At 37.0% G+C, this 12,232-nt stretch overlaps 1 protein-coding gene across 1 annotated transcript in view; it reads left to right on the forward strand.

Moving 5' to 3' along the window:
* The first annotated feature begins 4,559 nt into the window (after positions 1-4,559).
* LOC131631395 (uncharacterized) overlaps positions 4,560-12,232 on the forward strand; it is a 66,164-nt gene continuing 58,491 nt past the window's right edge. Inside the window, exons 1-3 of the mRNA XM_058902190.1 lie at positions 4,560-4,649; positions 6,480-6,543; positions 7,117-8,141. Coding sequence (XP_058758173.1) covers positions 7,121-8,141 — 1,021 coding nt within the window. The 5' untranslated portion in view covers positions 4,560-4,649; positions 6,480-6,543; positions 7,117-7,120. The remainder of the gene's footprint in view (positions 4,650-6,479; positions 6,544-7,116; positions 8,142-12,232) is intronic.

A 12,232-nucleotide genomic window follows, 5' to 3' on the forward strand; every position in this document is an offset into this window, starting at 1 on the left:
TGAATATTGCTGTGGCACCCCCCTGCAGTTAGATTTTAATTTCATTTTAGCTTCATTTTTAACTCATAATTCCAATTTTGATTCAAATAAAAACACATAAAAATTGTTTTTAGATATTTTAGGGTGTGTAAATAATTGTCATGATTTTTGTTAATTTTTCTTAATTGTTTTAATCCTTTTAATAAATCTTTTTCTTTGCAATTTACTTGAATTCTCTTTGCTTTTAACACTTCTTTGTAAATATTTTGTTAATAGACTTAGGAATTGATTTTAGTCTCGATTTTTTTAGAACTAATTGATGTATGTGTGTTTGTGAATGCCATTTATTTGTTATAGTTCTCAATTTTATTTGTCGTATATTGATTTTCCTTTTACCTATTCCATGTATTCTTTTTCTTTAATAAAGTGTATAGTTCTTTTATTATTTTGATTCCCTTGTATAGACAACTTAGATTAGAATTTAGAATTAGTTCCCTTCTTTCATTCTTTTTCTTTTCGACTTTTAAAAATACCTAATAAATAAAAGATGTGAATCACACGTTACTAATAGTGAGAGAGAAATGAGTGGGATTTATTCCCTAATCTGTTTCTCAATCACTTAGTGGGAGAGAAATGAGTGGGATTCATTCCCTAATCTGTTTCTCGATCGCTATATAATGGGAGAGAGATGAGTGGGATTCATTCCCTAATCTGTTTCTCTACCTTTATACACTTTTATGTGATTCAAATCGCAAACATATTCCCTTTAAAAAATACACAACCAAAAACGCTTAAAACACCTAATAATAGTTCAAAATTAAAACAAAGTAGAGAAAGTGGTGAGTGGCCCGGTATTTGGAACTGTTCATCACTCATCTACCCTAAAAGATACAAACCAATCTCTCTCTTTCTTCTTTCTAAGGGCAATGTTATTTCCGCTCGAACGCATCGTAGGCTGTCCCCTTATGCAAGAGTGCGAACGTTAACTCCGCCCAACTAAAAAACACCAAAACAAACAGAAACATGTGAGCCGAGCTACGGTAACTCTGATTCCTGAAAAGGATACGTAGGCAGCAGGGTAGGGCCCGTGCGAGTACAATTCTTTCTTTTCCCTACATTTTGCATTCATTCGCATATATATACATAGACATTGTACACACCCTTTATATAGAAACAAACATAAGTGGATACCATCGAGTACGATGGGCGTGAGGGGTGCTAGTACCTTCCCCTCGCGTAACCGACTCCCGTACCTTGATTCTCTGGTCGCAAGACCCTGTTCCTTCCTTTGCTAGGTTTTCTGATATTCCTTTCCCTTATGGGATAAATATATTGGTGGCGACTCTGTTCATTTTTCGCAAGCGTGCGACACCTTGCATCCTAGGAAATCATATGATAGACAAAGCATTTTTGGACCTAGGAGCGAGCGTAAGTCTGATGCCCTTGGCTGTCTGTAAGAGGTTAAAACTAGGAGAGCTTCAACCTACTAAGATGCCGTTACAACTAGCTGATAGATCCGTTAAATACCCCATGGGTATTCTGGAAGACATACCTGTCAAGATTGGTCAGTTATACATTCCGATCGATTTCGTAGTTATGGATATCAAAGAAGATGATGACATCCCAATCCTTCTAGGAAGACCATTCTTATCGACCGCTGGAGCTATAATAGATGTTAAGAAAGGGAAGATGACTTTTGAGGTAGGAGATGAAAAGATCGAGTTCATTCTATCAAAATTCCTAATGGCACCAATGATCGGAGATGCGTGTTATGCCATCAACGTCATCGATGAGTGCGTAAATGAGCTCAATAATTCCTTAATCAAATTACCTTCTACCTCCATTTTAGAGGATGACGGATTCAAGAGTATGGAACCTTACATTGACGACAACCTTTTTGAATGCTTAGCACTTACCCCTGACCCTATGCCGTGCACCAAGAAGCCTACCATAGAACTTAAGGAACTGCCCAAGAATCTAAGATATGATTTTTTGGATGAAGAGCTGAATCGACCTGTCATAATAAGCACTACCCTGAACCAAACCGAAACAAACCAACTCTTAGATACCTTGCGAAGATATCCCTCAGCTTTAGGATACAAAGTCGCTGATTTAAAAGGAATAAGTCCGTCCGTATGCATGCATCGGATTCTGCTAGAGGAAAATTCGAAAACCTAAAGAGAGCATCAGAGAAGAATAAACCATATCATGAGTGATGTAGTAAAGAAAGAGGTCCTTAAGTTATTAGAAGCTGGCATCATTTACCAGATTTCAGATAGTGAGTGGGTAAGCCCCATCCATGTGGTACCAAAGAAAGGAGGTATCACTATTGTGGAAAATGAGAAAGGTGAGCGTGTAGCAAAGCGGACCGAAGGAGGATGGCGCATGTGTATAGATTACAGAAAACTGAACAAGGCGACTAGGAAAGACCATTTCCCTCTTCCATTTATAGATCAGATGCTTGAGCGTCTAGCTAGACACTCGTATTTCTGTTATCTTGATGAATACTCTGGCTTTTTCCAAATCCGTATTCACCCTGAGGATCAAGAGAAAACCACATTTACTTGCCCTTATGGAACATTCGCTTACAGACGAATGCCCTTTGGGCTCTATAATACGCCCTCTACTTTCCAACGCTGTATGATGTCGATTTTCACAGACTATCTCGATGGAATTATGGAGGTATTTATGGACGATTTTTCGGTGTGTGGATTTGACTTTAACAACTGCCTGTCGAATCTAGAGAAAATCTTAGAAAGATGTGTGGAAGTAAACCTTGTGCTGAATTGGGAGAAGTGTCATTTCATGGTGAACGAAGGGATAGTTTTAGGACACATCATCTCCGAGAGAGGCATAGAAGTTGACAAGGCCAAGATAGAAGTTATAGAAAACCTAAACCCACCTAAGACCGTTAGGGAAGTAAGAAGTTTTCTAGGTCATGCTTGATTCTACCGACGCTTCATCAAGAACTTTTCTGGAATAACTAAACCCTTAACAAACCTGTTGATGAAAGATGTCGAGTTTGAATTTGATCAAAAATGTCTTGAGGCCTTTGAAGTTTTAAAGCAAGCACTGATTTCAGCACCTATCATACAACCCCCTGATTGGACGCAACCCTTTGAAATCATGTGTGATGCAAGCGATTTCGCTGTAGGAGCCGTATTAGGGCAAAGAAAAGATAAGAAATTGCATGTCATATACTATGCTAGTAGAACCCTAGACGCTACCTAGCTTAATTATACAACCACAGAAAAGGAATTGCTAGCCGTTGTGTTTGCTATCGATAAGTTCCGGTCCTATTTAGTAGGAGCGAAGATAATAGTATACACTGACCACGCTGCAATTCGACACCTGTTAAGTAAGAAAGATGCTAAGCCTAGATTGCTCAGACGGGTTCTCCTACTCCAAGAATTTGACCTTGATATTAAAGATAAAAAGGGAACAGAGAACTTAGTTGCCGATCACCTCTCTAGGTTAGAACATCTTAAACCCGAACTAATACCTATAGATGATCACTCCACCTAAGAAAGACTAGTAGCTGGGATGAACACTATTGAGAAGGATACCCTACATACCCTTGGAAAAGAAACCTTTGAGGAGATCTCAACCTTGAGTAGCGCGCCATGGTATGCAGATATTGTAAACTATCTGGCCGCTGATATCATACCCCCTGACCTAAGTTACCAACAGAAGAAGAAGTTTTTCAGCAATGTTAAACACTTCTTCTGGGACGAACCCCTCCTTTTTAAAAGAGGAATAAATAATATCTTCAGACGATGTGTTCCGGAAGAAGGAGTAGGTAACGTCATTGAACACTTCCATGCTGCACCTTATGGTGGACATGCAAGCACGTCTAAGACATGCGCCAAGATCTTCCAAGCTGGTCTTTGTTGGCCTACAGTTTGGCGCGATGTCCACACTTACATTCAAGATGTGACTGATGCCAACTCACTAGGAACATCTCAAGACGTGACGAAATGCCTTTGAGTAACATCCAAGAAGTAGAATTATTCGATGTTTGGGGTATTGATTTCATGGGACCTTTCCCTTCCTCAATGGGTAACAAGTACATCCTAGTAGCCGTTGACTATGTCTCAAAGTGGATCGAAGTTGTTGCGTCGCCCACAAACGATATCAAGGTGGTTGTCAAACTATTCAAGAGATCGCTTTGGTGAAAGTGATATGGGGTGGAGCCGCCAATGGCAACATCACTTGGGAACTCGAGGATAAGATGAAGGAATCACATCCGGAGTTGTTTGTTTGAGGTAATTTTCGAGGCCGAAAATCTTTTAAGTTGGGGAGAGTTGTAACAACCCGTTTTTTTTATAGTATTTATTTTATTATATTATTTTATACTTTTGGTGTGTTAAATTAATTATTTAATAGTTATGAGATTTAATTATTTATTTAATTAATTAAACTTGAGTGCATTTGTGTTTAATAAAATTAATTAAGTTAATAGAGAGTTAGATTGATTGGGCCTATTTATTTGAGTTATAAGCAATTGGGGGGTGCTATCATTTTTTTGAAGCCCAAAATAATAAATAAAGATAGTAAGAAAGGAAATAGGGTAGAGGAGACTCATTTCATTTTTCTGGTTTTTTTTGAAGAATAGAAGTGGAGGAGAGGAGCAAGAGGAGGAACTAGGGTTTTGGAGGAGAAATCAAGAGGTAAGGGGGAGAATCCCTAATCATTGTGGGCTAGTATAATGGGGTAATTGGTAGCTTAACATATTTATATTTGTTCATAGTTAAATCTTATGAAATCTGTATTTTAAATTCTGTTTAGTGTATTGGAACCTGTAGAAAAAAATTGGAATTCAAATCATAGATCTATGCTGAAAAAAAAAATGAATACTGTGTTCATAGGATAATAAAAGTGAAAATGAAATGGAAGTAGAACACTGGTGAATGAGGACCGCATGTTGCTTGTAGGCGACACCGTAGAAACGTAGGAATATGTTCAGCTCACACCTTAGTTCTGTTGGCTGTTACTGTTCCTTGACATATTAAAAGAAAAGAAAACGTGAAGCCCATTTATTAGTGATAAGAAGTACTATAGTGACTAGCTTTGGTCAGGTAGTAGACCCTATGCATAGTCTGTTACTATGTAATTACAGTAAACAACACTTGGCCAATTTCTAAATGAACCAACATTTTTTTCATAAGACAATGCCGCTGGTAACTCCATTGGCCAAGTAATAATTTTGTGAATCACCAATTCATTTTATCAATAATTTTGTTGAATGGAAAATCATTGCTTAAATTACTTTATTTATGGAAATCACTACTGCTATAGCTATATGTACAAGTATAGTACTATGAACATGAGGCTTTCATATATTTAGTGAATGAAGTGCCACTTAATGCTATTGGCTGGTCAGTTAGAGGAAAAACGTGAAATACCATTTCCTGTGGATGAACATGTAACCGTGATACATCTTTGGCAAATAAGAGTGTGGGGTTCCAATACATCTTAATGCTGCTGTACATAGTTTGTTCATTAGAAAGGAAATGTGAATACTACCACACATCATGGTGAAAAACGTGATGTACATATATATTAACTAATAAATTGATATGTTCCTTAATTTCCCAAGGTTGACATTTTTATGAGTAGCTAGATAGTATACTTATAATGGTTTCTTAGTTTATTATGAAAAAAAGTAAATCCTATATAATTGATAAATTATGAATTAGCATGTGATAAATATTAATTATTAGTGTTAATTGAAAGGTGGATTGGAAATTGTGTGTTGATTATTATATGTGAATAATGCTTATGTGATGAGAATGTTGTGTACAATATTGTGGGATAATTCATTGAGTGAATTATTGTGATATGCTAAATATTAAGATGGTAGAGATGATCTTAATTGCATATGTTTGATTAACATTGTACATACATTCATATCATGGATGCCTTGAAACAAAGGTGGTTTGCTTTGAAACATAAGCGAGGCTTAGATTCTAAAGTGAATCGGAAGCGGTAAACTATATGTTTACGTTGTTGGGCTTTGGTCTTGTCCGGATCGGAAGCGTGGCTTGGATTCTAGATATTGAATCGGAAAGCGGTGAAACTTGGGTTCACAATTCGGTACCACATGCATGGCGTCACATATCTTGCATTGAGTCACATTAAAATTATACGATGATTGAATATGTGAAGTTGATGTAGTTGCGATATGTGTACGTGTTTGATAATTGAAAACGAGTGATGTTTGAATACATATTTGATTAGATGTGTGAATATGTGAGAATTATTATTTGTGTACTTATTTGGAAATATAATAGTAGATTTGAAATATTGTACCAATTAAGCTTGTTGTATACTCGGTAACATGTGAATTATGTGTTGATTACTATTATATATTCCGTTTTACATAGTATGACTAATTACTTGAAGTGTTGATTTAACCATTATATTCAGTTATACTTCTTCATAATGGTTCGTATTCTCACCCTTCTGTTTTAATGTTGCCCTCGTTTGGCGACATGCAGGTTCTGGAGTTTAGTAGCCGCGTGTGACCTAGCCGGAGGTTCTTCCTTGGTTATTGGAGACTAGGTAGTGAGTCAATGCTCTGGTCATGTAACACTGGGTAGACTAGGTGTATTGAACTCATGTTATATTTGCGTATGTATTATGCTATGACTGGTGAACTTATTTATTAGTTACATGTCTTTTGAGAGGTTTACAAGCCAAACCATTTTGATTATGTTTATGTTGAATTGAGATTATTAGTCGATGTATGATCATGGTATGGGACATGAATCATTATAAATCACATGAGTATCATATATTTCCGCTGTGAATGCATATCCAGGTTAAATTGTGATTTGATATTGAGTGTTATTAAAAATGACCAGGAGTATTGTGCTGTATAGATAAATGCTGTCAATTTTTTTTAGGTTTTTAATTCTTCTAAAAGCATCAGTGTGACGCCCTTTTGAATTATATGCATGTTATTCTCTGATTATTTGTTAAATATTTTGGGGTATAAAAAGGGGTGTTACATTAGTGGTATCAGAGCATGGTCGACCAGTTGGTCAATAGTCTTTAATGTTTTCTTATCTTGTTGTATTTGATTTGTGTATCTGACACGATCGATACTGTTTGTCTGGTTGTTTGGTTGACTAGGACGATGGTTGCAGGCAGGAATGATGATGCTATTGCTGAGGCATTGAGGATGTTGGCTGGCTCCATTGGTCAGATTCCTCAAGCGAATGCTGGTAACCGAAATGGAGATGATGATGAGTACCGTGCTTTAGGGAGATTCCAGAGGAACAATCCTCCTGTTTTTGAAGGTGAACATGAACCTGATAAAGCTCAAGCTTGGCTGAAGGCGATTGAGAAGATCTTCAGAGTTATGAACTGCACTGATGCTCAGAGGGTGCAGTTTGGTACTCATATGCTGGAAAAGGAAGCTGAAGATTGGTGGAACAACACTCTTCAGAGGTTTGAAGAAGATGGCATTGAGGTTACTTGGGATCTTTTCCGTGATGTCTTCTTGGAGAACTATTTTCCTGAAGATTGTCGTGGGAAGAAAGAGGTGGAGTTCCTTGAGTTGAAGCAAGGAAATGGTACTGTTGCTGTTTATGCTGCTAAATTTCAGGAGCTTATCAAGTATTGTCCCCACTATAATACTGCTAATGCTGAGAGATCCAAATGTTTGAAGTTTGTGAATGGCTTGAGACATGATATCAAGAAGGCTATTGGTTACCAACAGATTACCCGTTTTACTGAGTTGGTTAACAAGAGTCGGATTTATGATGAGGGTAGTAGAGAGAGTGCCTCTATCTACAAGAGTTTGAAGGGAAAGAATCAGGATCGTGGGAAGCCGTATGATGACAAGAGGAAACAAGCTGGTTTTGGCAAGAAGCCAAGTTGGGGAGGACCTTCTACTTCACCTAAGTGTTTCAAATGTGGAGCTGAGTGTCATAAAGCTGCTGAGTGCAAGAAAGAGGTTACTACTTGTTTTAAGTGTGGCAAGTATGGTCACATAGCTACTAATTGTAGAGGTGGTTCGAATGTGACTTGTTTTAACTGTGGAGAGAAAGGCCATGTTAGTACAAAATGTGACAAGCCAAAGAAGGAACAAGCAAAAGGAAAAGTGTTTGCATTGTCTGGTGCGGGAGCCACTACTGATGAGAGGCTAATTCAAGGTACGTGCTTCATTAATGGTACACCTTTGATTGCTATTATTGATACTGGTGCAACCCATTCTTTCATTTCCTTGGATTGTGCTAGAAGATTGAATCTTGTATTATCTGATATGCGTAGAAGTATGGTTATTGATACACCTGCTACGGGTTCTGTTTCTACTTCTTATGTATGTCTGAATTGTCCATTGAGCATCTTTGGTAGAGATTTTGGGATCGATTTAATTTGTCTTCCTTTAGAACAACTTGATGTGATTTTGGGTATGAATTGGTTGGAATTTAATCGTGTGTATATCACCTGTTTTGATAAGACGGTCATCTTTCCTAAGAATTGTATTAAAGAAGATTTATTCTTGTCCGCTAAGCAAGTCGACGAATCAGTTCAAGGTGGAGCTGAATTGTTCATGTTGTTAGCAACCTTAGATGTGCGAGAGAAGAGGACCATTGAGGAATTACCTATAGTTTGTGAATTTGCGGAGGTATTTCCTGATGATATAATTGATTTACCACCAGAACGAGAAGTTGAGTTTTCGATTGATTTAGTTCCTGGAACTAGTCCTGTATCGATGGCTCCATATAGGATATCCGCTTCAGAGTTGAAAGAGTTGAAGAGTCAACTAGAAGAATTGCTTGAGAAGAGATTTATTCGTCCTAGTGTATCGCCGTGGGGTGCACCTGTTCTATTGGTCAAGAAGAAAGAAGGTTCGATGAGATTATGTGTTGATTATAGACAATTGAACAAAGTGACGATTAAGAACCGATATCCACTTCCGAGGATTGATGACTTGATGGATCAGTTGGTTGGAGCATGCGTGTTAAGCAAGATTGATTTGAGGTCTGGTTATCATCAGATTCGCGTTAGAGCTGAGGATATTCAGAAAACTGCTTTTCGGACGAGGTATGGTCATTACGAATATTCTGTGATGCCGTTTGGTGTGACTAATGCACCTGGTGTGTTCATGGAATATATGAATAGGATCTTTCATGACTACCTGGATAAGTTTGTTGTGGTATTGTCATACCCTAATTTTTGACCCCCCTGAGATGACATATCTTCAGGATTTTCATCAAGTCAAAACAAGTACCTAGAGCAGCCTGACATTCAATCGAGGGTGTTCAAAGACAAGAAAACTCAGGCAAAGGATCAATCAATAAAGGGATTAGTCTCTAATACAATCATAAGACTCAAAAGCCTCATTATTACACCTATGATTGATTAAGACACCCAGTCATCTAAGCACAGGATTACTCAGATCAACAGACTAGGGTTTGGAACCTATCAAGGACTAAAATCAGGGATCACCTTTGGGAAACCCTAAAAAGCCCCAAGAGACCATTCAAAGACATTAATCATCTTCAAATAACTCTTATGACAAGATCCACTGAACATTACACCTCAATTCAAAGTCTACACTCATCATTGTCCTCTGGTCGACAATTAGGGTTTTGACCTAATTCACCAAGATAGTTGACTTTTAATCAGGGCATGAATCCAAAACTCAAGACATGATTCAAGAGTCTCTACTACCTCAATATAATCCATTTACATCATTCATTTGAGGATAAGATCTTGTTTCTACACAAAAGTCCAAAAATTCACTTTGTCAGGCAAAAGTCAACTGTATGGGATCACCTTTGACTTTTAAGGTTTTTGGTCAAAAAATGACTTTCAAAGATCAATATCATCAATATATGGATATTAAAGTCATTTGACCAAAGAAATTCAAAGAAATTCATCAAGGAGCAAAAAGTCGGGAATTAGGGTTTTTGAAGGCATGGTGAGAACTCAAAATTTCACCTACACAACTCAAAAAACTTCCAACATGAAAGTTGTAGATCTTGCAAAATAAAACAACATCTTACAAAGGAACTTTTTTCAAAAGATCAATCATTTATGAAGTTTTGGAAATTTTGAAGTTTAGGTCATAAACACTTAGAAATTTTTCTAAGTGTTTTAACCTAGTTTTCATCCAACTTTGGGCTCATTTTTCACAAATTTCCCAAATGATTCTGAAGAAGACATAAACTAATGATTTAAAGTAGATGTTTAGGGATTTCCAAATTGTGTTCAACCTTCTCCAAATTCAATTTGAGCTAAGAGTTATGCTTGTTCAAAGTTGGCCTCATGAAGTAAAATTATAGGTCATGGACACTTTTGGACTTGCAAATTTTGTGCAAATAACCTCTCTTATGGATGCTACACGACCCATAACACATTTGAAACCATGCCATGCATTCATTTTCACCATGCCATAAGAATTGAAGAAGATTCTAAAAACAAGAACATGTGATTATGTAATGATTACATTTGTGAATTTATGGCAAATTGATGAATCACCCAAGGAATCTTCTCATCAACCAATTAGAGCTCACTTTGCATCTGAAATGTCCCCTAAGATCAGATAGAATCAATGGATAGGGGAAGCTAGCCCGAAAATGCATCATTGCATTTTGGAGATTCTTTGAATTTCTTCATGGCTAAGAAACCAAACTCACTACACTAAGCAAGCTCACCACAGCCAATTGATCTGCATCCATTTGCCTATAAATACAGAGGCATTCCTCATTCAAAAACACACCGAAGCAACCATATTCCTTGCTTTCTCTTTCTCTTCTCATGTTCATTGTTTTTCAAAGTTCTTTGGCAAGAAGAACCGTTTTCTTCAAACCAGAGCTCATCTTTGGGAAGTGAACATTCTAACATCTCAAGGGAGGTCATTTGAGGTGATCCAAGCACCTGGATCACTTCTGTAAGTGGAGGAACACCATTGTTTCTCTCACTTTGGAGCACTTGCAGTTGGAGGACCACAGAACAATTCAGGAGTTTTCAAGCCAAGCCAATCATCCAGGCACACTCCTCAGGTCATAGTGAAGCTAACCAGATGGCTGCAGCTCATCTGTAACTCCAAATTCAACAACCTCCATGTTCACTTGAAGCTGAAATCGAGGGAGGTCCATAGAGCAATTCAGGAGGATTCAAGCTCCAATAAGCATTCAGTTAGCATCATTGAGTCTCAGGGAAGCTATTGAGATCACTCATTCAAGCCCAGGTGCTCTCTATCATCCTCACGACCTCCATTTTCAGAGGTAAGTTTCTGAACCTCACCTCTTTAATTTAAGCACTCTTTGTGATAAAACTCGATTCTATCTTGTTTAGCATCATCAGAGGATTGAAAACCCTCTATCATCTTTCATTTATTCATCCTATTTGTCATTTAATTTCAAATTTAGGGTTCATGTGTTCTTAGAGTTTTCTGAGAAATTAGGTAGCTATAGTTCATATAAATAAATGTTAGTTACATATCTGGATTCGTGAGGAAATTTAGAACAAGATTGATGTTTACATCATGTCATTTAGTTGAGAAACCAGAGAGTTAGGATTTTGAAAATTCTTGAGCTCGAGGAAGAAGATGACTATGGCCATGGCGCGCAAAATTTGAATCTGGGGCCAAAGTTTATTTTATTTTGAATAGAAGTTGTTTTATAAACGACTAAATCGTTACAGCCCAGTGGTAAAGAGTGTTTGTGTGTTGCGCGTGTCCAAAGTCTGGGGTTCGAATCCCCCTCGCCCCAGACTTTTTGATTCTTTTATTTTTCAATGATTTAGCACTTGTTTTGAAGCATAACCAATTGAGTGAGAGTTATTATCACCAAGCGCGCGTTGGCTCAGTGGTGTTGTTTTGGGCTGGTGACTTCAAGGGCGTGGGTTCAAATCCTCCAAGGGCCAAAAAACTATTTTTTAACACATAATTTCTTTTATTTTCTTCACAACTTCACATGAATAATTCACCTATCAAATTAAATCATTTTCACTTCATTTTTCACACACCTATTATTTAATATATCTATTTTATGAATAGTCAAAAAAATCATAAAAATATTATTTATTTCATGAATTTTAATTAGGTGTAAAATAGTATGTTTTTAAGTGTTTTCTTAAATACTTTAAATATATATTGTCATTTTATTTTAACCTAGTCACTTTGTAAATAATTTTATGATAAAACCCTAATTGTTTAGGTCTTAATTAGTTAAAAGTCTTTATTTTTACCTTAATTAAGTTGACTTTTGTCAATTTTCAAAACTGTTTTCAA

This window comes from Vicia villosa, unplaced genomic scaffold (assembly GCF_029867415.1).
Source record: "Vicia villosa cultivar HV-30 ecotype Madison, WI unplaced genomic scaffold, Vvil1.0 ctg.000817F_1_1, whole genome shotgun sequence".
NCBI lineage: Eukaryota > Viridiplantae > Streptophyta > Magnoliopsida > Fabales > Fabaceae > Vicia > Vicia villosa.